The sequence below is a fragment of the Anomalospiza imberbis genome, chromosome 11 (genome assembly GCF_031753505.1).
Source record: "Anomalospiza imberbis isolate Cuckoo-Finch-1a 21T00152 chromosome 11, ASM3175350v1, whole genome shotgun sequence".
Lineage (NCBI taxonomy): Eukaryota > Metazoa > Chordata > Aves > Passeriformes > Viduidae > Anomalospiza > Anomalospiza imberbis.
Window position 1 is genome coordinate 18,187,531 of NC_089691.1, and position 25,488 is coordinate 18,213,018.

General features: G+C 42.1%; 2 protein-coding genes across 5 annotated transcripts; one reads left to right on the top strand and one right to left on the bottom strand.

Moving 5' to 3' along the window:
- Positions 1–2: 2 nt before the first annotated feature.
- Positions 3–12,805, bottom strand: UBA3 (ubiquitin like modifier activating enzyme 3). 4 transcript variants are annotated; one of them, XM_068202219.1, is made up of 18 exons: positions 12,740–12,805; positions 12,581–12,622; positions 9,731–9,851; positions 8,701–8,781; positions 7,081–7,163; positions 6,443–6,523; positions 5,800–5,843; positions 5,451–5,515; positions 4,475–4,630; positions 4,254–4,356; positions 3,674–3,787; positions 2,820–2,873; positions 2,359–2,395; positions 2,198–2,279; positions 1,596–1,696; positions 1,404–1,467; positions 1,247–1,301; positions 3–778 (listed from the first exon to the last, which is right to left on the bottom strand). In XM_068202219.1, the coding sequence occupies exons 1-18, from the start codon at positions 12,757–12,759 to the stop codon at positions 690–692; spliced, it is 1,392 nt and encodes a 463-aa protein (XP_068058320.1). In that variant the 5' UTR covers positions 12,760–12,805; the 3' UTR covers positions 3–689. The 4 variants fall into 4 exon arrangements, with proteins under 4 accessions (XP_068058320.1, XP_068058322.1, XP_068058321.1 ...); XM_068202221.1 differs by having other exon boundaries at positions 12,729–12,798; XM_068202220.1 differs by lacking the exon at positions 12,581–12,622 and having other exon boundaries at positions 12,740–12,792.
- Positions 12,806–14,646: 1,841 nt separating this feature from the next.
- On the top strand, positions 14,647–24,744 carry ARL6IP5 (ADP ribosylation factor like GTPase 6 interacting protein 5). Its single transcript, XM_068202245.1, has 3 exons — positions 14,647–14,908; positions 22,489–22,706; positions 23,026–24,744. The coding sequence occupies exons 1-3, from the start codon at positions 14,733–14,735 to the stop codon at positions 23,196–23,198; spliced, it is 567 nt and encodes a 188-aa protein (XP_068058346.1). The 5' UTR covers positions 14,647–14,732; the 3' UTR covers positions 23,199–24,744.
- The last annotated feature ends 744 nt before the right edge of the window (positions 24,745–25,488 follow it).

Sequence of the window (25,488 nt, forward strand, 5' to 3'; positions counted from 1 at the left end):
ACTCAGGTGTCTTTCTGATTTTTTATTAATAAATACCTTAACAGCACCAATGATATTTGAACATACTTTTGCAGTGCTGTGCACGGCGGCTGCATGGGGACAGTGAGGAGACACCTCTGTATTTTCATGTACAGTTGATCATTTTCTCCTTCTGTGTTTCTTGAAACTAAGCCATCTCTTCCACGTTTAAGACCTTCCATAAAATTGATCAAATCAATACCAAAGAGGGAAATCCTCATTTTCATCTACTGCCTCCTTTGGTTTAAGGTGACTCAGTAAGTCTCAGGAGTGCTACAAATTAAAACCAGATTGTTGTGGATCCTTTTAAAAACATCTTTTCTTTGCATCTATGTGTGCACACACGTTGAAAACAAGACTTTTGGCCACCTTAAAGTTCCATGTGTTTGAAAGTATATTAGCATGAACATTTTGACAACAAAACCCAGGAAAAGTGTATTTCTATACAGAGAGGTCTGTACATGAATAAGCATTTATACAAATATAATCCACCAAATATTGGCTTCTACGTACAGTTCTGAAATATGGTGATTCATTTAGATTTCCTAACCTTCAACCATGCTGGCACTAACAGGAACATTTCAGGCTGCCTTAACACCCACAGAGTATGTTTGTTTTATAAGGTGGGCACAGGTTTCTCATGCTGTATTTGCACTTTACTTATGAATAAATTAAGTGGTAAAGTGAAGTTTGAACAACATAGTCTGTGGTGTAGTAACATCAGCAACTGCAAGTTCCTGGCCATCCACAAGGCCCAGTTCTGAAACAGAAAGAAAAGCTTAATTAATTTAATTAAACCCTTTTCAAGCATTGCCTTTTCAAGAAGCCCCCAAAAAATTAGAAATGCTATCCCCACAAACCATAAATGTGATTAAATAAAGCTGCAAACAGCTCACTGGCTAAGTTAATATTAATCTAATTTAACCAGGAAACAGACCTTGTTAAGAAATATATATAAGAAATATATATAAAACTCTACTGGAGAGTGTGTAATTTACAGCAGTTATTTGGTTGCTTTGTTGCAATGTTCTGTGCATCTGCCTGCACTTCACCTTTAAACAACTGATATACCTGAGAAATGTGAAACTAAAATTGAATGTGTATTGAATGTAAAAGGACAATGAAGCAAATGCTACTGCATAATGCAAGATAAAGCTAAATATCCACACAGAGGGGTGAAACTGACTTTCTCTAACTTGAAAATCAACACCTGACAGCTCCATGATACCTTTTAGTGTCTTGGAAAGATTTGGCCTTGTTCGTTCTTCAATTGAAGCTACTGTCTGCAAATTAAAAAAAAAAAAGGGGCCAAATTTTTTTTTTTCAAATTCAGTACATTTAAGTAAATTCAGAATATTAAAGTAAATTATGTATGTTCAGATTACCTGTAAATAAAGTGTTTTATTTCCCCCATACATAGTTGCTGTGATTGCAGGAGATTTCATCTGCCTATAAATAAAACATTTAAAAACAAACAAAACAACACAAGGCAATCAGGTTAAAATACATTTTAAAATTACCTTTTATAAGCAATAAACCAACAAATTATCAAATTACTCAGAATGGTTGCAACTTACAATGAAGCATTATTTGTTAAGTAATCCAGGATCTCCTGCAATTTAGCTGATGGGGAAATCTCTATGTTTTGGGGAAGCTGGCTGCAGGCCGGACAGTTCTCCTACCACAAAACAGCACAACAATACACATTATGTTAAATATGATTTTAGAAATGCTGTTAGTAAGGTCTCAAAAGTGTTTGTGTTGTGTTTTTTTGAAATTTTAGCTCTGGAAATATTAATAGTTGCAAATATTAATGACAAAACCCATTTCCTTCTGAAGTCTGTCACTGATTGGCTCCCAACAGCACCTAAGTATTTATAAATGACAAATTTCATCTGACATAAAATCCAATACCACAAACTTTCAGATCAGTTTGTACCATAACCTCTTTTTGAGAAGATCTGCCCATGACGTGTCTTAGGTTTGAGGATCTTATTTTGTAGTTCTACTCTGCAGAAATAGCAGACCAGTAACACTGTAGTTTCCACTTCTAAAACTTCAGAAAAATTATTATTCAGAGCTAGGGGCCAATTGATTCAATACTGAGGTTCAGAAATACACACAAAGTGCATAAATACAAATCAAGGAAACAACCCTTCAAGCCTTTAATGGCACTTACCTTTCTTTCAGCTTCAAAACTGTATGTATATAATCCATCCACATCATTGAACACCAAGTAGTTGTTAAGAGGAACATATGCACTGTAATGACAAATATGTCAGTGTTGGTACATGGCGTTCTGCTGGAAATAATGTCAGTTATTAATAAGAAATTAAATACCTTGTGGCTATTTTAAAAACTTCCGTGGCGCAAACAGCTGGAATGAGAAAAAAAAAATTCACCTAGCTCTAGCAGACATGCAGACATCACAAAGTTGTACAAAAAGTGACAAAAACAATCAACTATAACAATCTATAAAGAGAAAACTAAACATCTGAAGGCAGCTGGTAGTTCTGTGCATTAACACCACAGATTTGGCACTAATCTGAGACTATGTCAAGCCTATGTACTGTGTTTTTCAATTTTTCTCCCCAGTCATAAATGTTTTTACTCTCTCCAAGTGATAACATTTATCCAGTCACATACAGTTTCTCTATGGAAAACAGAAATAAGACTGTAAGAATAAACCAGACACATTTAAAAAATACTATTTATCCTCTCAAAGTTCTCAATCCCAAATTGTTGTCCCACAAAACTCTCAAGTCAGTAAAGCAGAAGTGAAATGAGTTCTTTCAGCATACCTGCAATTACTGCATTTGTAGAAGCTACTGCTGGAATAATTCGTTTAACTACCCCTGTAAAAACAAAACATACATCTCTGGGTTTTCTAAGAAACTCTATTGAGAGACTACTTTTAGACAGAATAATTTCAAAGGGTGGGTCCAAAGGTACTTTAAAGTGTCCAGGAATTTCTGTAACAAACAGGTATAATGGCATGCTGCTGCAGTACTTGGGCACTTTTTGATTTTAGGAATGCATCAGGCACATTGAAAAAAAGCAGGTAACAAAGAGAACTACTGAACAAACTCTGAAAGCAAGTATTCTGCATTTAGAACTGGAAATTAAACCTCTGCTCTATTCCTGTTTAACTGGGGAAATGCACAAAGGAAAGATAGTTGAGTTTTCTATTTGGTTAGTGTTTGAAATGCTGATTAAATGAGTGTCAGCATACTGCACTTGCATGTGAACAGAGGCAGGGACAGCAGAGAGGAACAGATGCCATACTTAACCAGCCTGAACTGGCACAAAATGTTGCTAAAAAAGACAATCAAGTCCTTTTGTTTCTACTCTCTGACCCAGCAAGAGTGGTCACCATGTAATGTAAACTGTGGAGCTGCTCCAAGTTAAAAATAAAATAGCAAAAAGAATGTTCAGTTTTATCCCAGATAAGTTCCTCTGATTCATCATGAGTGCCTGAACGTCTGATTTGTCATAAAAATATTTGTGCTGGCACAGGAAACAAGCTGCTTGTTTCTGTTTTAAGGGTGAGGAGAACTATCTCAGCACAGCTGCCAGCTTAGTCATAACAAATACAAAGAATGCCAACCCAGCCTAGGTGCAAATGCCACAACTTGGTGAAATGCCACCCCCTTACCTTGGGTGAGTCTGTAAGTTACACCTTTAATATTAAATTGTGATGCTCTTTCTAAAGACTTCTGGTAAATCCACTGTATATGTTCAGGGTCATCTCCATCCAATGCAATACCTTCTACAGTAAGGAATTTACAGATTAATTGCAATTAGAAAAGCTCTTCAGAAACACAGCATTCTTTTGGTCTAAAAAAAATCCCTGTTTGAATTTAAAATGAATACCCCGTGAAGCTATTGAAACTTGACATTTTAAATAACCAAAGTATTACTTTTACAAACATCTTTAGTTTTAACACATCCTATACACAAACTATCATCACTGCACAATTTATAGAGCTGTTACAGGTTACATTTTAATTCAGGAAAGACACTGTGCAGTGTGAGAAACACAAGCTAATATGGAACTGGAGAGTGTGAGCTCAAGAAAAGAAAATCCATCTCCAGCACACAGGAGGCTTAGATTCACTATGACAATGAACCACGCAAGGTTAAGAGGTAGAATTGTTTTATTAAAAGTATACACCCAACTCAAGTTAATTAAAAGGAGAAATGTTCATTTAGCACCAGTACAATACATTAATTACCTCCAAAAGGCTGTTCCTTTGGCCACTGCAATATCCTGACATACTCAATGCAATGCTCTGGCAGTCTGGGCATGGATGCAATGGTGCACATGGGAAAATTGACCTGGTTGGGCAGGGGATGAAAACCAGAAGAAACCATGATACATTAGGTGTAGTACTAAGAAAAGAAACCAGCAAAGCAGAGGAATATGAAAAAATGGCGATTTCACTGGCTGAATTACCTGTGGAGGGTAAAGTGCAAGTGTGCATTCAACACACGCTGTCATACCAGGAATAATCACACGGACATTTCCTTTGAAACCTTCTGTTCCTCCATCTATCAGAGGTATGATGGAACTTGGATCCAGGACACCATCTTCATAATGCAAAAATGACATCTAACAAATAAAGGGGGTGAGGGGTTGGTTTTTGTTTGGTTTGGGCTTCTAAACAAGTTGCAGGAAGAAAAAAAACCCTAAAATGTTACTCTTAAAGGTACACCCAACGATTGAGTGCATAATATACAGTTTATTTTAAGGGTATATAAAACACTACTTATTTGTCAGTGCACAAGACTTTATCAGTCACCTTCACCCTCTACCTCCTCCCCTTACTCCCCTGATAAATGCTATTTTTTGCTATGTATGTTCTTACAGTTCATCAGAACAAATGGTTGGTTGGTTGACGGTTTGATTCTTGATTTGTTGTTTTGCTTTTGTCTTTTTTATTTTAATACAGGTAGATACTCCAGATCATTGTTTTACAAAGAAATACACAATGATAAAATTACCAGCTTTCTGGTCACTGAATTCTGTAACAGTGGAGCTCCAAATAATGGCATTTATAAGTTGCAGCATAATAAATACTGTTTGGGTAATGAAGAAAAAATTCACAATGGGAACATCCAGAGCAGCTCTGGAGCTGTCCTTCTTGATTTTCAAAAGCTGACTGCAGAAGGCCCCAAGCAATGTAACCTAACCATGAAATTATCCTTGCAGGGCACTGCACAGATGTTGGCTAACACTTCTCAAGAAAAGGGCAGGTAAGAGAGCCTGCATTTCATCCTGCTCACAGAAAGAAAACAGAAACAGGTATACAGAAAGCTGTGAGTTTCAACAGCCCTCATTCATTTTCATGACACATTTTACGCAAGTATGTTTAATTTTAGTCATCTAAACTCAAGCAATAATCAGGCATTAAGAAGATTGAAAACTTTACCAGCATGCCATTTATCCATCTTCTTGCAATTATAGAGTCCAGCCCACAAACAATAATATGAAACTCTAGGGAGAAAAAAACATTATTCAAAATCTATATGAATGCAGACATCCTAAGACAAGCAAACTCTTCTGTCCATAACAAGAACAGTGACAGTAGCTTAGCTATCTCTCCTAGACTACCTGTATCACAGGTGCATTTAAATTTTTTCTATGTGTTACTTCTACTTCCAGTATATTGTGGAAGACTAAAATAATTAGCAAGCAAACTACCAGGAAAAGCAGTGAGCATCTGCAAGGCTCCCCTAAAGCACCAGTGGTTGTTTGTCAGGGAAACAAATTCCACTTACGTCGATAGAAGCTTTCATCCATGTCTTGAATTTTTTTAAAATATCTGAATGCAAACCCAGTAAAGGAATATATTTATTGTTAAGTTTACTGTTTTCTATTTGCTAACCTAAAGCCAAAATATTATCTAATTTATTACTGTAATTCTATATAACACCTTCGAAAATCTTTGTGATCTGAGATTAAATTTCCACAGCTGAAGCTGTAACAGCTCACAAAACTAGTAAAGGGCACAATGGAATAGTCCTAAACAGCAAAGTTCAGGAGGTGAAATATTTAGGAAGCTCAAAATATGTGCTCTCACAAAGTCCTGTATCAGTAAGTGCTGCTCTGTGTTTCTAAACTAATGCCTCCTACCAGTGCTTACTCAAAACTCTCTGGTGAATAATTCCAGTATTTCAGTGAAAATTACAGTATTGCACCTGAATAAAAAGAGTGGAAAAATACAAAATCATTTCTAAGCCTTTCCCATGCAGATTCCCTGTATGTTAATGGCACGGAGAAAGAATTCTCAACTCACCAGCTGAATGAATGTGTTCTTTATTGATTGAGAAACAGGATGGCAGCAAAATACTTTAGATACTCTTACCACCCACAGAGCTTTCTAGGATACTGAAGCCTTCAGGCTTCTCTGTGAAAGGATACGGTACCACAGCACAGTCGGGAATGCGACTGTTCAGGAATTCTGCTGCAACTTCTGCTTTTGGTCGCCCCACATCCTTCGCTCTGGGAAAAACCCAAGCAATTCCAAAAGCTTCATTTTAGCAGATTTGTCTTTCCAATCTCTACACATCACAATACCGAATTAAGTGGCTAATTGTTACTTTAGGACAATTTATTTAATTGGATAATATTAAGGCATCCAACCCAAACCATTCCATGATCCCTGTAAAGCATGAGATGTGAGAGTCTCAGAATTAACTATGGTTATCAACACCAAAAACATCCAACGGTTGTTCACTGTACTAGGATGAAAAAGGTACCAGAAAATCTGAGCTCTCAATCTGTGTGCATTTATTCCTTGGTGTCACCTTTTCCAATAGTCATTAGCTGTACTGGAATGGCAGGGAACATAGGCAAATTTTATTCATGCCACAAAGCCCAAAATAAGAAGAAATCATAGGCAATTTTTAGTTAATTCTGAGTACTACTGTGACATGAAGGTCCAGTAATCTTTAACGACCTTTTGTCCAACCAAAATAACAAATATGTTAATATGTTTTATTTAGGCACATTTTAAAAAATCCTGAAGTTAAACTGTGAAATGATAAAATATCACTCACCGAAACAAAAATTGTCGATTAAGGTTAGAAACATCTATAGTATCCATGTCAATAACATGGATCTGTCTGAAGCCAGACAATGCCTGGGAAAAGAGAAGGTCAGCTTCATTTAACAGGAAATTAAATGCTCACAAAGCTCCAGAATTTACTCCAAATGCCAATAGCAACCTTTGGAGGAACAAATGTATTTGTTCCTCATTGCCTGTGCAGACAGGTACATGGTCATTCTTTGTTCAAAGGGGTATTGTTGGGCTGCTAATGCTGGTATTCAGACAGATGGAATTAATAACATTCCAACAGTCAAAAACAAGGCTCTCCTGAAGGCAATATTGCTTTGGCCTACCTAATGCTAACTAACACAGGGAAGCCAACAGTAAGCAGATCTATAAGCGGAAACTGCAGTATTCCTTCATGGCTGGAGTAAATCAAAAGGGTCCATTAGGAGAAAAAAGCACAGAATTAAACAAATACCATAAGAACTTCCATGCTTCCATGCTAGGGTTTGGGACATTAACCATTTTCATATAAATGGCATAAATGAGTCTGGCATATTGACCCAGATATCACAGCTCAAAACAAAGCAGCATTCCTCATGGCATTCAATGCCAAAGCAGATGGCAAACACAAAAATCACCTCCCTATCAAAGAACACACTTAATCTCTGACAGAAGCTCTGCCTCATCTCCATTTGCATGCAGGCCATCATCACATCTGGCAAATAACTTTACAGTCAAATTGCCTTCAAACTATATTGTGGGTCTGATCTGGTGAAGTAGTAACATCAGTCACACACAAAGAAACATGTCACAAATAAAGAAAAATGTGCACTGCAGTTAAAGTGAAATATATGCTGTAAAACATGGGGTTTAGAGAAAAGAAATTAGTTGTGATGTTCTGAAGTGACTCTAAAAATTTTGAGTTATATACAAAATATGACTTAAATTTTCCTTTAAGAGTTCATCTTTTTATATGTAGACTTTGAAACTTTTCCCTTTACATTTTCTGAACAGAGCTATCCCATGCATAATAAGGGATGCACAGAAATCCTTGTTCTTAAATAGAAACATGGGGAGGTAGAGTAATAGTCCAAACTACCAAACTCAAATGGGATCATAACACTGACACACTTAGATAAATATGAGTGCTTGTGAGGATAAAAACGACAGTAAAAGGGTAATTAAACTTTAGCATTCCAAGCAACACTTCCTTGTAGCATTATGAGCATGATTTGTCCTTAGTTGACTTCACTTCCCTAGACCTGGCAGTTAGGGAAAATCACTAATATCAGACTGGATATAAGGCTGCACATGGACTTTTGGCTACTCTTCATACAAAGCAGCCTGTTGTACCTCAAGATAAGCTTTGAGATAGCTGAATAAGTAATATGCAACATAGGAAAATACCACCTTTCGAGTGCATCCTTCATCTTTATTGTCTGTATAAACATGTATTTTACACATGTTGATTAGAACTTAAAATTCTGGTACCTATATACAACCAAAACTGCAAAATCAGCCAATTGAAAAAGACAGTTTTGTCAAAGAAAAAAAAAAAAAAAAAGAAAAATAAAAAGAAACAGAGACGATTCTAAGAAGAAAAGGGTTAAAACACAGTAATTACCAGGTTTTTCAGGAGTTCACATCCTAATCCTCCTGCTCCAATAACTAGCACTTTACATGTGCTTAACAAAAAATCAAGGGCCTGCAGAAAACATAAACCCAAAAATTAATACAAATTGTGCTTTACTTCATAACCCTTACAAACATGTTACCATAAATTTTCAGTGCCTAGTGAGTTACAGATAAAGCAACTTTGCATTTGCAGGAGTAATTACATATTGGACTTTAATCAGTTGTCTAGTTCATGCAGTTCCTATATCCCCACTTAGAGAGAATCAAGACCTTTGCTGATATCAGAATATTACTTTCTTATTACTTTTGACCATGAAAAAAGCAAGATTCACTCTTATTATTATTTGGTTTAAGGTGACAATGCTGTCCTTCTCCAGATATTTCACTGATATATAATACAAAATAAATCTAAACAGATAGACAACAATGTTGGACAGAAAGAATTGAAAATGTTAAGTTTATAACTGCTTTCTGTGAACTGTTCTACTTCACCCCAGTCTCCAACTAGTAAATAATGGAATAGTGCATTAAAAAGGTAACAGAAAAATACTTTCAACCACAAGCTCTGAAACAAAATGTACAACAAAAGAAGAAAATCAGAAGAAATACTTAAAACAGTCTACCCTACTACACATCTTATCCAGTTCTCAAAGTATTCATATTAACACTAATTTCTTCTTTAAGTACAATAAATTCCTCACTATCAAAATACTTAAAAATGGAGATTTAAATGCTGCTATTTTTCATGTGAAACTCAAAACCAGCATAATTCATACGTTGCTATATATTTATATGATGAATTCAAGCAAGCTTGAATTTGACAGCGTACAACTTAAAAATACAAACTTATAAAAAGAACACAATATGTTCTTCTAGGACCACAGTGTTCAGTTGATTAAAACACAAGCTTTTCATGCAGCTTCAGTAGTCACACATTGCTGGTGGTCAATTAATGAACCTGTTTACATTAATTTGCAACACACTCTACAGATATTTGATTGAAATTAAGTCTTTCTCACTTGAGTGCCTGGCTCGAAATCGGGATGTGTGAATGGTCCAGATCGCTCGAGGAACTTCTTTACATGGTTCCAGCGACCTTCCCAGTCTCCAGAGTCCCCACACCCACCATCAACAGCCATTCTGCACAGAACACAGTAAATTCAGCTGCAAAATCAGACAGGAAAAGCCACACCTCCAACTTTCTATGCAAAGAACACCTAAATTATTGATCATTCGTACAAATGCATCTGCATATTCTTTATGTCTGAAAGTCATGCACATGAGCATTTGCATACATGGGTTTTATTTGTGGAACTAGTAAGCAATAATATAAATATGCACAGAGGGGAAAAACAACCCAGGCATTTCAATAAACCCACTGATTTAACTGTTACTAATAAAAGTTGACCTGCAGTTTAAAAAGGGCCCAGTCTTATTACTTTTATTTCCCTCAAATTTGAAGAGGACACTGAAAAAGAGCTTGTTCCTTTAGATTTTGAGGGTGATCATTTTTCATCAGTCAAGTCTTGTATCTTTTTTTGACAGACTTATCAGTAACTGCAATTGTGAGGCTCTGAATAAATTACAGTAACGTGCCCCAACATCATCCTCTGAATCGTCAGGGTAGTTTATTTAGACAAATATTTTTAAAATACATGAATCTTGAATGTTCTTCACTCTCGAGTGGTACCATGGAATTGGAACTTTCCCATTTTTCAGGCATGCTCGAGCCTGTCTGCAGTAACAGTCTCAATTGAAAAAAAAAAAAAGGAATGTTTGTAGTTAACTTCCTTTAAATTTTCAAGGCAGAATTTTACATCAAATACACGACTACCCTTTTCTCATTTTGCAGGTCACTTTTACTAGTACATAAGTATAGATTTAAATTTTTAAGAGACTTACTGGAATAGTTCAAAATCAGCTCTCAAGTAATTTTCTACTATAAGATCAACACCTACTTCCATATTAAATGAACAGGAGTTCCACTCAATATGATTAGGTTCTACATTAATATAAAACTAAGCTCGTTATAAAAGAGTCAATCCTGAGTAGCAAAGGATGTGTCACCACTGATAAAGTGTTACCTGCTTTCTCTTATGAAGCACTATGAAAAGCACTTGTCTAATAACTCCTGGGTAATGTTTAGAATTTATTATAACTTCCTTGTAACTCATCTCAAATCCAAAGGTAAATGTAGTGAAAACATCTGGAGTAAGTTCCTTTATTTTCACAGAATTCAGAACTTGGACAACACGGTATGCCAATAGTAACGGAACTTACAGGCAACGGATTTTGGAGAAGATTTTCAGTAACAGGGAAAAACTTCCCTAAACTGCAGGAATAAATAAATCATAATTCACCATGACCCTGCCCATGGCAGCAGGTTGGAACGAGATGATCTTTAAGGTCCCTTCCAACCCAAAGCGTTCTAGGATTCCATGATAATTTGATTGCAGACTGAACTCTCCTCATTAACTGTTGAGGGAAGTTACTCACTACATGAGCAGTTAAATAAGACCTACAAACATTACTTGAATTCATAAGGTTCTTTTGACCTCAGATGCACTTTCATATCTCCTCTAGTTTTCACAATAATGTGAAAATACACATATTTCACATAATGGGAAATAGTATAAATGAACACAACATCCCTCCTGCAGAACCCCTCATCTGCTGTACACCAGATTTCAGGAGGTGCATTAAGCACTGACTTAACCAAATAAAATGGGTCAGCAGACATCACAAAAACGGCTTCTATGGATATTATAATTTTCAGAGTTTCTGGAAATGAGTGTAGAAGCTGTGTTTGGTGACATTAAAACAATTTTCTTTATTCTTTTATATAGCCCCTATAAACAGCTACTAAGCAGCAGCATTCCTTTTCCGTTTAGATGTGTATTTTCCTTCCTAACTGACAAAAATGCTAAGATCTAGTTTCAATTTTGCAATTAGACTACAGTTTGTTTTTTAGAGGGTTGGACATTGTGGAGATCTGAAAAACATCCGTAACTCAACCTGAGATTTCATATTTTATTTCACAGACAGTTTTCTCCAGTGTTTATTTTTTGTGCTGTTACAGCATGACCAGGTATAAGAGTTCAACAACATTCTTATTTATTTCATTGAGTTATTTTCATTTTAAATTTTGTTTGAAATATCAGAGCACCACAGTCCTTATATTGCTTTAAGCTCAGACTTTTCCCTGCCACCTGCACATCTCCAAAGCTCCATGCTTTTGGGGGACTTGGCATGCACCCCCTCCCATCCCACATGCCCAGGGAATGCTGTGGCCCCCATCCCGACACACATGCACTGCCTGCTGACCCTGGGGTAGAGGGACACAAGCACATGGAATGGAACAGTCCAGGGATGGAAGCAGATGATGTTAAAGATTTCTCAACATTCGTTTTCACGGCCTTCAAGGCAGGTGCGTAGATTTTTAAGAGTTTTAATGTGCAGAGACAACTGTTCTGCAGTCTGAATTTTTAATTTTCAGCCGAAAACTTAAGTCACCTGCTTCTAGCCTAGAGGCCCTCCCAGGTCCCTGACGGCAAGGCAGCTTTTCCCCCTCTCGTCACCAAGCTCTTCAGCACACCATGCCAAGCTGCGAGCCCGCAACTCCCACCCCGCTGCGGGGCGGCCCCTCGCTCCTCTCCCCGGGAGCTTCCTCTCCCCCAGTCCTCGCTGTTCAAGGGCCCTGCCCCACCTACGCCAGCTCTCCTGGGGCTCCCTCCTCCGTGCCCGCGCCTCCCGCGGGCCCCGCAGCCTCCTCCCAGCCCTCAGCTCCTGCGGGGCTGCGGCTCGCCCTCACCTACCCCCGCCCCAGCAAGCGCTGCCCCTGCCCCGCTCGCCCGCAGCCCCGCACTAACCCATCCGCCAGCAGCTCCTCTAGCCTCCTTCTTTTCTTCTCCCTAAAAGAGAGAGAATAAAAGAAGGGTCAGTATCGCGCTACAGAGACCGGGGAGGAGGGAGAGGGGACCCCGGGCCCGGGGCAGGGCCGGCCGAGCACACACATACAGGGCACTTACGGTTCCTCACCATCCGCCATAGCTCCCCCTGCTTCCCACAGTGCCCCGCGAGGGGCGGGGCCGGGCCCGGCGGGCGAGCGCGGCCCGGACAGCGGCGACAGCGGCGACAGCGGCGACAGCGGCGACAGCGGCGACAGCGGCGACAGCGGCGACAGCGGCGACAGCGGCGACAGCGGCGACAGCCGGCACGGACTCACGGCGGGGACACCCCCGGACACCCCGCTCTCTGACACAGAGGCTCCCTCCCGTCCTGCCTGCCCGCACCCGAGGGATCTCCCTGCGCCAGCCTCTCTGGTGACCACAGAGTCCAATGGTTTGGCTTCAAAGGGACCTCAAAGCCCATCCAGTTTCACCCCTGCCGTGGGCAGGGACACCTTGCACTACCCCAGGTTCCTCCAAGCCCCGTCCAACCTGGCCTTGAACACTTCCAGGGATGGGACAACCATCTGGGCAGTTTCTCTGGACAACCTGTGCCAGGGCCTCACCACCCTCACAGGGAAGCATTTCTTCCTAATATTTAATCTAAATCTACTGTCCATCAGTTTGAAGCCATTCCTCTTTGTCCTATCACTCCAGGCCCTGGTGGTCTCTCTCCATCTCTGTTGCAGCCTTCCTTCAGGTACTGGAAGGCCACAGGTTACCCCAGAGCCTCCTGTTGTCCAGGCTGAACCATCCCAATTCCCTCGGCCTTTCCTCATAGCAGAGCTGCTCTGGCCTCCCCGGACTCAGAACTTCCTGGGAGCCATGGAGGGCATCCTCAGGGACAAAGTGTGGAGATCATGGTGCCTTAAAGCCTTCAGGACAGCTGGAACCCAAATGTGATCAGGCTCAGGCTGGTCGCTGCCTGCTTCAATGGCTTTTTTTCTTATTAATACTCCTTGGGCAGGGCCTGGACATAAACCAGAACCACATAAACCACATAAACCAGGGACCACACATAAACCAGAACAGTGCAGGCCAGGAAGCTGATGAGCAGGACTAACCTGGGCTGTGCTCAAATCTTGGGCTCCCAAACTTCAGGGATGTAAATCCTTCACACATGGAGCTGTGAGAAGCGAGTGCTAGTCTGTTTACATTTGGAGAAGGATTTTAATGCTCGGCACGGTAGCGCAGCCAACCCTGGGTGCTGTGTGATGCACAAACAGCCCGTGCTCGAGCCATGTTGGCTGAAGTGTGAAAGCCTGGAGACACAAGTGTTCAACATGGACTGCTGGGGTCAAAACACCACAGCCGCTGGCACCAACCAAAGGCACGGTCACCCTGTTGCCCATTTTAGGAGCTCTCTAAACACAGAGTCTGATTTAGAAAGGGGACATTGTTTAATCTCCGCAGGCAGAAGTTTCCAAGCAACCCAAGGGGTAAAAAGTTCTATTATATAGCAAAATTTACATGAACCCGCCTACATACTACATATTCTCCGCCTCCTAATGCATATTTATTTAGGTGATGTAATCTGACGCAATGCCTGAAATCCAAAGTTCTTTTTTTCATTAGGGAAATTCTATTGTAGAAATTATCAGACGGCATCAGTTACTTTGGAAAAGGTGAGAAAATTCAGCGTGAAGGCAGGAAATTCAGCTTGAAGACATCAACCCCACTTAGCAGAGCCCCCCTGCCATGGGACACCCCGCAGTGCCTCCTTGGCTGGGGCTGACGCTTCTCGTGGTGCCCTCCCCACTCATCCCTTGTTTCACAGATGATGCCAAGTGGCTTCGCCACGTGAACGCTCAACGTGCATCACCACTCGCTGAAGGAACAATGAATGTACAGCGATTATTGACAGCAGCCCCTGTCAGCTGCCAGCCCTGGGCGGTGACACACGCCTGTCGCTTGTGCTGCTGCTCGTTCGCTGGCGGGTTCAGCAGCGCGGAGCGGCGGGGCCGGGGCCGGTGTCGGTGCCAGTGCCGCTTCGGTGCCGCTGTCGCTGTCGGTGCCGGAGCCGCCCCGGGGCGGTGCCCGGCGCTCCCGAGCCTGCGCGGCGGCGGCGGCGGCCATGGAGGTGCAGGTGGCCCCGCTGCGGGCCTGGGACGATTTCTTCCCCGGCTCGGATCGCTTCGCGCTGCCCGACCTCAAGGACATCTCGAAATGGAACAACCGCGTGGTCAGCAACCTGCTCTACTACCAGACCAACTACCTGATGGTGGCCGCCGCGCTCGTCTCCATCGTGGGGTCAGTGCGCGGCCTCGCGGTGCGGCCGGCAGGGCCGGGGCTGCGGTGGCCCCGGTCCCCGGGCGGGGGCTCTGCGACCCGGCCCGGTGCCACAGGAAAGGGCCCGGCCGGCCCAGGGCGGGATGTGAGAATACGGGGGCGGGGGAGCTGCCTTTTCCTTTCCTCCTTTCTCCTTTTCCCCTTTCCCCTCTTTTCCCCTTACCCTCTTCCACTCCCCTTTCCCCATGCCGCCCCTCCTTAAACCTCTGGTGTCGTTTAAAAATGTGGAGGCCTGGTTTACAGCCTCCCTCGGCGGGGGGACTCGGTAGCAGTCGAGTTTGTGATGTGTTGGTGGGGTGTGACCGGCCTGAGGACTCCGTGTGTGTTATCTGCCTTTCCCACGGGCTGCTCCTCCAGCCCTGTGCCCGCGGCGGAGGCAGCGGACACCGCGCCCGGCAGAAGGCGGCGATGCTTGGGCTGCGGGATGTCGCTGCTCGCGGAAAACGGAGCCGCATCCTGCGCAGCGATCTGTGCTTCCTCCTGAACCTGCCCAGCGGGGCTGCTCAGGCTGAAACACGCTCAGCTTTGAATTTTAAAAAATGCATAGATAAATTCTGCTCTCTGTTACTGTTTTAAAGTAATGTTCAGGGCAAGCTGTTCTTATTTCTGAACTAGCTCATACCGAAAAATTTCGCTATAAAATAAAAAAGGTACCCCATAATTTCTTTCTGGTGGCAGGATTCAGACCTTTGAGGTAGGACCATCTGTTGGGACAATGTTGTGTCACACCCAGCATTCCTGAAGGGAATCAGGAAATAACCTTATAATCACCTTCTGAATCAAAGGCTGTGTGGCTCTATTTCAGGTACTGCTCTAGAATCTTTGGTCAGAAAGCTCTTAAGCAAGACATGCAGCAGAAACAATGATTAAGCTTTTAATATGGAAACTGAAATACTCCACTCTTCTCAACAAGCAACGCACAAATGCTTAAATTGGAGAACTGCCCAGCCACCAGGCCAGAGTGGCTTTGGCTGAAGTACATCTTATCTCTTATGTTGCAGAGGCTTAAAGTGATTCCCCTAAATGAATTTTTTTTTTTTTTTTTGTGAGGGGTAAGCATTCTGCATCCTGTTAGGGCTTCTGAAGCTGTTGACCCAGCATCTAAGTTGATAAAGATTCTCTGGCTCACAGGGCACTTTGACCTGTGCTCTGTGGAAGGATAAGCTCAGAATTCTGCATTTTCTTCTTGATGCATATGATGGTTTTAGGTTCAGTATAGTGGCATAGGCCTTGTTCTTTTGTATTTTGGTGGGGATATGTTGCAGTGATCTTTAACAGACTCCTAGGCTGGCAAAATGGCCTTCCATGGTCTTGCTGTTCTTCTGCCACTTTGTTCTATATTTGTATGTTCATTACCCTCATTAGCAGCACAATGTTGTAGCCAGCTCTCAATGAACAGGTGAATCACAGGGTCCCTGGAAAGCAGGGGGACAGCTCTTCTGCCCAAGAAGATGGGAAAAGAATGTAAATAATTTTGGTATCTCCAAACAGGGTATCTCCCTGTAAAACAGGGATAGCAGCAGCTTTTACTCACCCTCCTAAATTCCTGCTTTTGAACTCTGATTGGTTTTCTTCAGATCAAGGGAGATTTGTCTCCCACTTATTTCCTACTAATGTGCTGAGGTGGGAGGTGGAGGACGAAGAGAGCCACAGAAGATGGAAATGAATACCAGAACTGCAATTATAATATCTTAATATTGAGTGATAACCCTCTGTGTTGAAAACTTATGGATGAACAAGACCTGAAGTGGGATCTTTATCTCACATATTTTTTCATTGCATGTCTTTGGTATATGATGAACCTGATTCTTCTAACACGGAAGTAAAATTAGATGAGAGAATAATTCTAAAGGAAATGGGATAATACCTCAATAGAGAAAAAGTATCAATTTCTTTTAATAAAAATACTTTTCAATTGGCCAGACTGTGGCTTTGGAAGAAAGGTAAAGAAAGTTCTCCTGATAAATTTAAATTGATGACTAAGTTGTCTTTCACTTCATTCTGTAATGGGCAGGAACCCCTGATAAATGATGAATCATGGCTTTTTAGGAAATCCAGGGCTGTGTCCAGGCCTAAGGGCAGGATTATTGGAACCACTAATAAAGTGGTCTTCCTGTGATCAAAACTAAACTTAACCTATGACCAACTTTACTTGCTCATAAGCCATCTAATTATACAGACAGACTTGAAATGCAAAGATAATATTTTCAGCTGTTGCAGTACTGTGGTTGAGCTGGGCTGACACAGAAATTGTAGCCCAGAGCTTTCTTGATACTGGAAATACTTTGTGCTTTGTGCCACAGCTTTAGTTTACTGTCCCTCCTACAGCAAAACTGACCTCTCCAGCCTTTTACCTTCTCTCCACGAGGTATGGAATAACCCTTACCACGAGCACAGTGGAATTGTAATGATCTTTTCTGCATCGTGTCCCTGCCTTTCTCCCTCCATTTGCCTTCTCCTGTAGCTACTGTTACCTGTAAATTAAGTTGTGCTTTGCAGGAATGTAGATTTTACTTTCAGCCTACAGGACTGGGTAGAAAATAATAAATCAGTGAACAAGAAAATAAAATTTGTGAATTAGTGCCACTCCACAAATACAGGCTGATGGTAGCAGCCACACTCCCTCTCTGCAAATTTCTTTAAGAAGGACTCTGGACTTGTCTGCTTTTTCTTTTTTTTTCTTCCCTACAACTCTTTTGCAGTAGACTGCTAATAAAAAACAAGCTCTTGACAAAATTCTGCCCTTTCTCCTAGTTATAGAGGAACTGGACTCCCTGTTCTTACCCTGGGCCAGGGCCCTGTCATTGTGAGTCCTGTACGAATTTTTATTAAAATCGAGGCCTTCAGTGCCTCCTACATCTCGCAACTTCCCTCAAACAGTCAATTTGGTTAATAAGTGAAATTTTTCTGTTCTTCCACCTACTCCAACAAGGCCTCTCTATCATGTAGTTCAAACTTAACTACTTTAAATTCATGTAATTTCATCTAGGCTTTTGTTGCCGTGTACTTGCTAAAAATTAGCTTCAGAATCTGACAGCTTTAAAAAAGCATGCTGAATTTCAGAATGCTGCATCAGAGTGCTCATTCTGTCTTGGAATAATATTCTCCTTGCAGCCTGAGGTTTGATGTTTCTTTCCTTTGCTACTTCTTCAAAACATCTACTGTTCATCTGTACAACCCCAGCAGTCAACAACTGTGTCATATTTTTTTTCCATGTTTCTTCCCCAGATCACTACCTTAGCTGATGTACTTGTAGGGATTCTCTTTGCTGGAGCAAAGGCTCCAGGGCAGCAAAATGTTTAGTTTCTCTCATGCTTGATGAAAGACTGAGTGAGCAAAACATGCATAATTTTAAACCATGTTGCATAATAATATTGGTGTATAACTTCATAAAAGTCTGGCAGTTCTGCAGGCAGGAATCTGTCTCCTGTTCTCAAAGCCATGCAAGTGAGCAACAGTAGGTACAGAAGCATTGCTAAATCCATGGATGCTGAGGACTATCCCTCGAGACAATGTGCTATTTATAGTTTTATGTGCTACCTGTAGTTACAGCTGTATAACCTCAGTGAAGCTCAGAGTATGAGGAGAGAGGAGGCAGAACTTTATCTTTCAAGTTATCTAAATTAATACAAATGAGCACATTTTAGTGCTCTGACCTGCTCACTGCTTGGGCCATGGTGGAGCAAAAAGGCTTCTAAGAAGGAATTTTCATGCTTATTGCAGCCTAACTGAGCTGCTCTAAATTTAAAAAATGTTCTCAATGACTGCCAGTCTCCTACTCAGCGCCTTTGTTCAGACTTGCCTGGTCACTTGTGAAAGAAACAGATGTGACAGCAACTGCTGAATAATCACCCCAAGACAGTAATCTAAAATGGAGATGATATGAGGATGGAGCTATCTTGCCTTTGCTTTTTATGTGGCCTATCCTATTTCTGGGCTTGTGCTGCCAGAGGCTACTTGCCTTACACAAAGGATGTGCCTTGCCAAGCTCTTTTTTCCTTATGCTACAGCTGTATGTCCTCCCCCTCTCCTGCTGTAGGGCTGTGCACAAGTGTGCAGGTATGAAACAACCTGACAAGAAGAGGTGATGTGATAACTCACTGAAAGCAGAGCTTTTTGTGTTTTCCTGCTCCTGTGTGAGAATTCTGACCTGTTTTGTGATGCATGTAGGGCAGTGCCTAGAAATACGAATCTAGTTTAAAAAAAGAAAGTATTTCATCTTCATCTGTTTCTGCTGGCCAGGGGTAGCTGCCAGGACTTCTTCCCACACAACTGCACCCCCAGCATCCCTGCTCTCCTGAGCTTCCTTCTACCAATACAAAGTGTCCCGTGGTCCTACTTGACACAGGACAATGCCCGTGTCCCTACAGCCATCCAGGATGTTTCTTTTCATGTATTTGTTTTCCCTGTCTCTACTTTGTATCTAGGTGGATGCTGAAGGAAGCCTGGTGTCTGCAGGGTGGCAGGAAACTGAATCTGGGTGATGGCTTTTCCTTGTCACCTTGTCCCAGCTGTACGAGGTCACTGCATCCCAGGGTTGTACCTTGTCACCACAGAAAACAAAGGACATGATCCAGCTGGGGTGCTCTGGGCTGTTGGCAGCCCCAAATGCTGTTAGTCCTGCCACGCTCACTGCTTTCAGGGTCAGAGAAGTTAGTGGGTTTTATGTACAACCCTAAAAGAGTTTTTCTTCCCTTAAGTCCTCTGAGCAGTATAAACTCAAGTCACTGTACCCTTGCCATGCTGGTAGTTCTGTGCATTACATTTTTAGGTATTTGAGGTCTCATAAATCCTTGCTAAAGGGAAATATATTTAGAAAGTATCTTGTAACATACTTAATGGCTGGTCACTTACCTTTCCTCTGCATCTCTGAAAGACTTCCAGCCTCCTCCCCTGAGCACAAATTTGTCCCGTTGTGTTCTGACCTATGCATAAGTAAGGCAAATATCAGTGTTGGTGGTTCAACAGTAAGGTGACTTCTAGAGCTCTTACACAGCTCTCTCTTTCCCCAGTCTCTGTTGTTCTAAAATTACATATCCCTGTTTTTTTCCTTTTTAGTTTTTAGCTATTGTGTTATTGAGAGCAACGTTCCAACAGATCTGAATGGAACTGAATAATGGAGTTCTGCCTTCCTTAAAACTGCCATTGTTGTGGAATTTTCTATGTATGAATTTCTAGGATAATCTTAGATAGTGCTGTAAATTAAGCTGTGGGCGAGTCAAGCAGTAAAGGGTGGCTTTGGCATGTGACACCCTATCCAGCACTGTAATCACCAGTAGTGAAGTCTAGGGACACACGGCTGATAATTTGAATACTGGTTTTCAGTGGCAACTGCGATCCCCATCTGTGTTCATGTGGCTCTGAATGCCTTCACTTGATACTTCTGTTCACTGTTCCCTTGTACACGTTGGAATGCAGCCCACTTCAGAAAACATGTGATTCAAATCACTTTCCTCAGAAAAGAGGCATCTTCTGAATGCATTGTCCCCTCACCCCTCTTCATATCCCTTACAGCCAGGCAGTTACACAGAACCTGTGTAATACCAGAACGAAATGTAGAGCAGAGAAGTCTTTGTCTCTTCCTCATAAATATGAAGGGATGGTTCTTCACCACAGGTTTCTGAAGTTGTAATAAGAGTAACGGGAAGTGTAGGGATGATAAGGCTTTGAGAGTATTTTCCAAGCACATGGAAAGTGTAGAGTAGAGCTCTGTCTAGATCTTTGTTGCTTCCAGGATTATCTTGTCCATGGATTTTAGCAACAAAAAAAAAAAGATTGCTGTGTCAGTTTGGCCATTTCTGCTCCAAGACAGCTGAGGTGTGGAGGTGAATCCTACTTTAAGAATCTCGTATGTCCAGTAGTATGTATATAACCCAGGCACCAGCGTGGTCCAGTCATGAGTCACCCTCCTCCTTCTGCAAAGGAGCACAGATGAAACTGATTTCTTTCCAGAGCAATGCTGTTCACTTTTTCCAGCCTGGAAACTTTAGAGTGACAATTCAGAGCTAAATATAATCTGGCTGGCTACAGGGAGTGACTCAAATGCAACAGGCAAGTCTGGCCTGTCCCGCTTCCAAAAAGCCCGATTGGCTTTTCAGTGTGAGTAGCAGAAGCAGGTGGGGAACTACTCTGAATTTTAATCTTTTTCTGTCCAGCTGTCCCATCCCCTGTTGGCACAACTGACTTGAAGAATCAAGAGCCAGTCCTTGGTCTGAAATAATTCTTGGGGGTTCTTCCTGCTCCAGGAAAATGCTCCCTAGCACTGCAGGTAGAGTGTTGGCAGTACCAGTCCAGCAGCAGATTTCTTCTGCCTGGGCCGGATGTGAAGCACAGACCACAAACCATAACATCCTTCTTGGCAGCGGGGAGGAGTGGTGAGTCACTGGGCATGGTAGCTTTGGAGCAGCAGGATGAGCTGCAGAGTCTGCAGGAGTAAACCTTGAGCATACCTGGTGTTATCGGGGCGCTGTCGTGCTGCTGCCATGGTTATAATAGCCCAGAGGCATCAGCTGCTGTGTAATCAGATCAGTGCATGTGAAAGACAGAAAATCAGAATGCACATGAATTCACATAACTTAATACTATTTAAGTGAAATACCATAGAGCCTGGACTCTGGGTGAGTACAGAAACAAGCTCAGCAAAGTCATTGCTGAACACTTGATTCTGAACAAGCTCTAAATACTTGGGAAAGCGGTTTGAGCAGGTGACGTTCTTGCCTTCATCTGAAAAGGGACTTGCTGTTTATAGTTCAGAGCCGATCCACTCAATGGCTTGGTTTGCTTGGAAACTCTGATAACAATAACAGAGTACAAACCTCAGCAGTGACTCTCTTGCCAGGCCTGGCTCTTCTTCCTGTAAGACCTTTATCACATAGTCCAGTTCCTTCTGACTCTCAGGCATGCTTACTTGGGACTGGGCTTCTACCTGTTGTGTTAACAGTGGCGAGCTACTTTTGCATTTGCAGGTTACACAATTCTTTGTTTGAATGTAAACCAATGAGAAGGTTTATTCAGAAATGAGAAGTGGTGAAATAACTTCCTTTGCTCAGTGTTCTACCTTTCCCATTTTGCAAACCTAGACAAGATAGCATGAAGAGCTAGTTCATCTGAAGGCCTAGCCTGAGCCTGGTTTTAGTCACGTGAAGGGAAAGGATCAGTCAGTGTTTTCTCCATCTGCTGTCTGGATATGTTCACTTTGGGTGTGGTATCAAATGAGTTGATTGCAGAGGTAGGAGGGGTCCTGGTGGGAAGTGCTTCTATGATGTGCTACAGAAACTCATCCTCCAGAGCTAAGCTCAGGAAGAGAACATGAAGACAAAGATTATCCAAATTCAACATTAAGGGGTCCTTCTCCAGTTGTACTTTTTACTTTATTTAGCTCCTGCTAAAGACCTTGGTGAAGGTCTTCACAACAGCAACTTCCTTTTCAATGCCTTACCTCCTTGGTAACATTATCACTGAGCTGGCTGATCCTCTATGGACACACAAGTCATGAAGGTTCTGAAACTGAACTCTTTGGTTGTTGTTCCTCTTCTCTCCAGGTTTCTGAGTCCCCTGAACATGCTCATTGGCGGCACTGTGGTGGTGCTGGTTTTCCTGGGCTTTGTGTGGATGTCACACAACAAGGATGTACTCCGCAAGCTGAAGAAGCAGTACCCAACCACTTTTGTCCTGGCCATCATGCTGTCTAGCTACTTCTTGATCTCCTACCTGGGAGATGTCATGGTGTTCATGTTTGGGATCACGCTTCCTCTCCTCTGTAAGTATTTGTTCTCTTCTCTGGGGGGCTAGAGGTGTGTGATTTACTTGAGCTTTCTCAACCAAGTCTACAGAGTCTAAGTCAGCTGTTAACTTTGCTATCTGTGTTTGTGGTCCCAAAGCAGAACTGGGGGAGAGGACACAAAGCAGCACAAGCCATCTTTAATGTTATTATTAAATAGGTACCTCTGGTTACTTCAGCAGTCATTGATACATCATCATCTTCAGTGATGTCACGGTGCTGGGATGTGTCTTAAGTGCTGCAAGAACTATGCATTCCTAGGGCATTAACAATTAATGAGTGTGTTTTTGTCATGCAGTGATGTTTGTCCATGCTTCCCTGAGGCTCCGGAACATACAGAACAAGCTGCAGAACAAGATGGAGGGGATAGGCTTGAAGAAGACCCCAATGGGCTTCATACTAGATGCTCTAGAACAGCAAGAGGATAGTATCAACAAACTGGCTGACTACATATCTAAAGTGAAGGAGTAAGCAGCTGCAACGTGGCATTTCTGCCTGTTGCAGGAGTGTAGTTGCTATTTACTATTGTTCAAGCTTGCTTTCAGTTTATGTACAAAACAGGAAATGCATGTGGTACAGGTTAATAGTTGCAGGATACAGGTATTCCAAGGTCTTCAGGGCTCTTCTAAGAACATACAAACAGCAACTTTTTTTCTGTTGTATAGCAAAATGTTCTGGTGTTTACACAAATACATACTAACTTAACCATGTTTGCTTGTCTCTTCTTCTGGGGGTAGAGGAGCAAGAGGTAGAAACCTATGGAACACAGTCTCTCAAACTGTCTTGTAGCAAATTGATCCATTAAAGCAACATCCCTTTCATCTCAGTTCTAAAATATTGCAGTTTAGCCAGGTTATGCTGGGTAGCACCTGTGAGCCTGGTGGTACTCAGCTGAGCTGGAATGTATCACAAACAGGTATCTCTTGCATCCTCCAAATCCCTCCCTTGAGTGCTCTGTATTACAGAGACAACATCACCAGCTTAACTGGCACATGGTAAAACTGTGCAGTGCTTGTACCCAGTTCCTGTCCTCACCTCACAGCCCTGAAGCAGTCTAAATAGCTGTAAGCATGAGGAATATACATGGCACTGCCTGCCAGTCCCAGTAACATTTACCTTCAGGCTCTCCAAAATCCTCATCCATAGAACTGCTCCCCTCTGTAGGAGAGCCAAACTTCCTTATGTACCAGCTAAACTCTGGCCAAGCATGGGAGAAAAAGAGATAGGTTGGATGAGTTTCTACCCCATTGATGTTTTTAAATACTGCTACTTTAGGACTTACCTGCTTTAGTCTGCACAAGCTGTTTGTAGATGGAGGTGTATGTGTGTTCTTGAGCGTGGGTCATCTTTGTCTTTCTTCTCACCCAGAATGCAAAGATACAGGTCAAACATGCATCTGTTGACTCTGTACTTCCAACACTCCTCAAAGGAATAAACTGGATTTCAGGTTTACAAGTAAAAGCAATAAATGTCAAGATACAATTTTTGAAAACCCATTCCAAATTCATGAAGATATTTGCCTGTTAAAACTCCTGATGTTGAAAGCAGTGTGGGGGGTTCTTTTATATTTACACAACTTAACTGCCAGCTCTGATGGAATCATCTTGATATAACAGGAGCTTACCAACAACGGGGGGGGGGGGGGGGGAGTTGTCCAGGTGAGACTCCATTTCAAATATTCTTGCATTTCTCTTTTCTAATCAAGTAATTTAACAAAAAAAGCAAGAATCCTTGAAGCTTTTATGTAACTTGCCATGCTGTTTTCATAGTGAACTGTGTAGAACTCTGAACATGTCATTCCATTTAAGTGTTAAGGTGATCAGTATTTATCAAATATGTCTGTATATTCCAGCTGAAGGGTCAATGGCCTGTTCCTCACTTGTAACGCATGGTCTTTGTTTTTCAAGAACTGTTTCCACACCTAAACCAACATAGTAGCCTATGACTTCATCATTACAGTAGCATTTTAAAAACTGCACAGTTATGAAGAAAAATAAATTCTAATGGTTGGAAACTCGAGCTTGTGCCTGTGTCTGTGGTTGGGGTGGTGGGAGATCTGCTGTCACCCTGTGGCTTGTGCCACAAGCTGGGGATTAAGCTGCTGGCTCTGACTGCTCTGTGTCAGCTTTGTCGACGCCTGAGGGACCTCTGAGCTGAAATGTTCCAGCCTTGCTCTTTCATCCTTAAAACAGCTGCTCTACAGAGGTGGAATACTTACGGTATTTCTTCATGCAGCTTTGGTCTCTTATATAACTCAACTCTACTTAACTGGGATTTCAAATTCCTGTTCATTATCTGAGAGGTATTTCTGCTTCCAGGATTACTGAGAGTTGTGCCTCGAGCAGTACTAGCACCAGCTCTGCTGCAGTCCACCTAAGGGTGTGATCTCTGTGTCTGCCTCCCTCCTTCAGTGATCACTGAGAGGCTGCTCGGTGGGAGAACATGGATCAGAGCAGAGTTTCACAGGTCATGCTCTATCCACCCTGGAAATTCGTGTTTGGCAGCTTCTGGGTGTAGCAGTAATTGGTGCCTGGCAGCTTGAATTGGAGATTGTAAAGCATTATATTTTATATTCCTTTGTGTTTCCCTGTCCAGCTGCTGCAGTCTGAGCTGCACCAGCCTGGCCTTTAAGCCAGTCTGGAGAGCAGCGTGCTCCAGGAGCTTTCCTGAGCAGTTACTTGGTGTATTTGTCACTTGCTGCTGTGCTCTGTGCAAGGGCTTGGTTGGAAGTACCAAGCTTCTTCCTTTCCTGCTCTTCTCC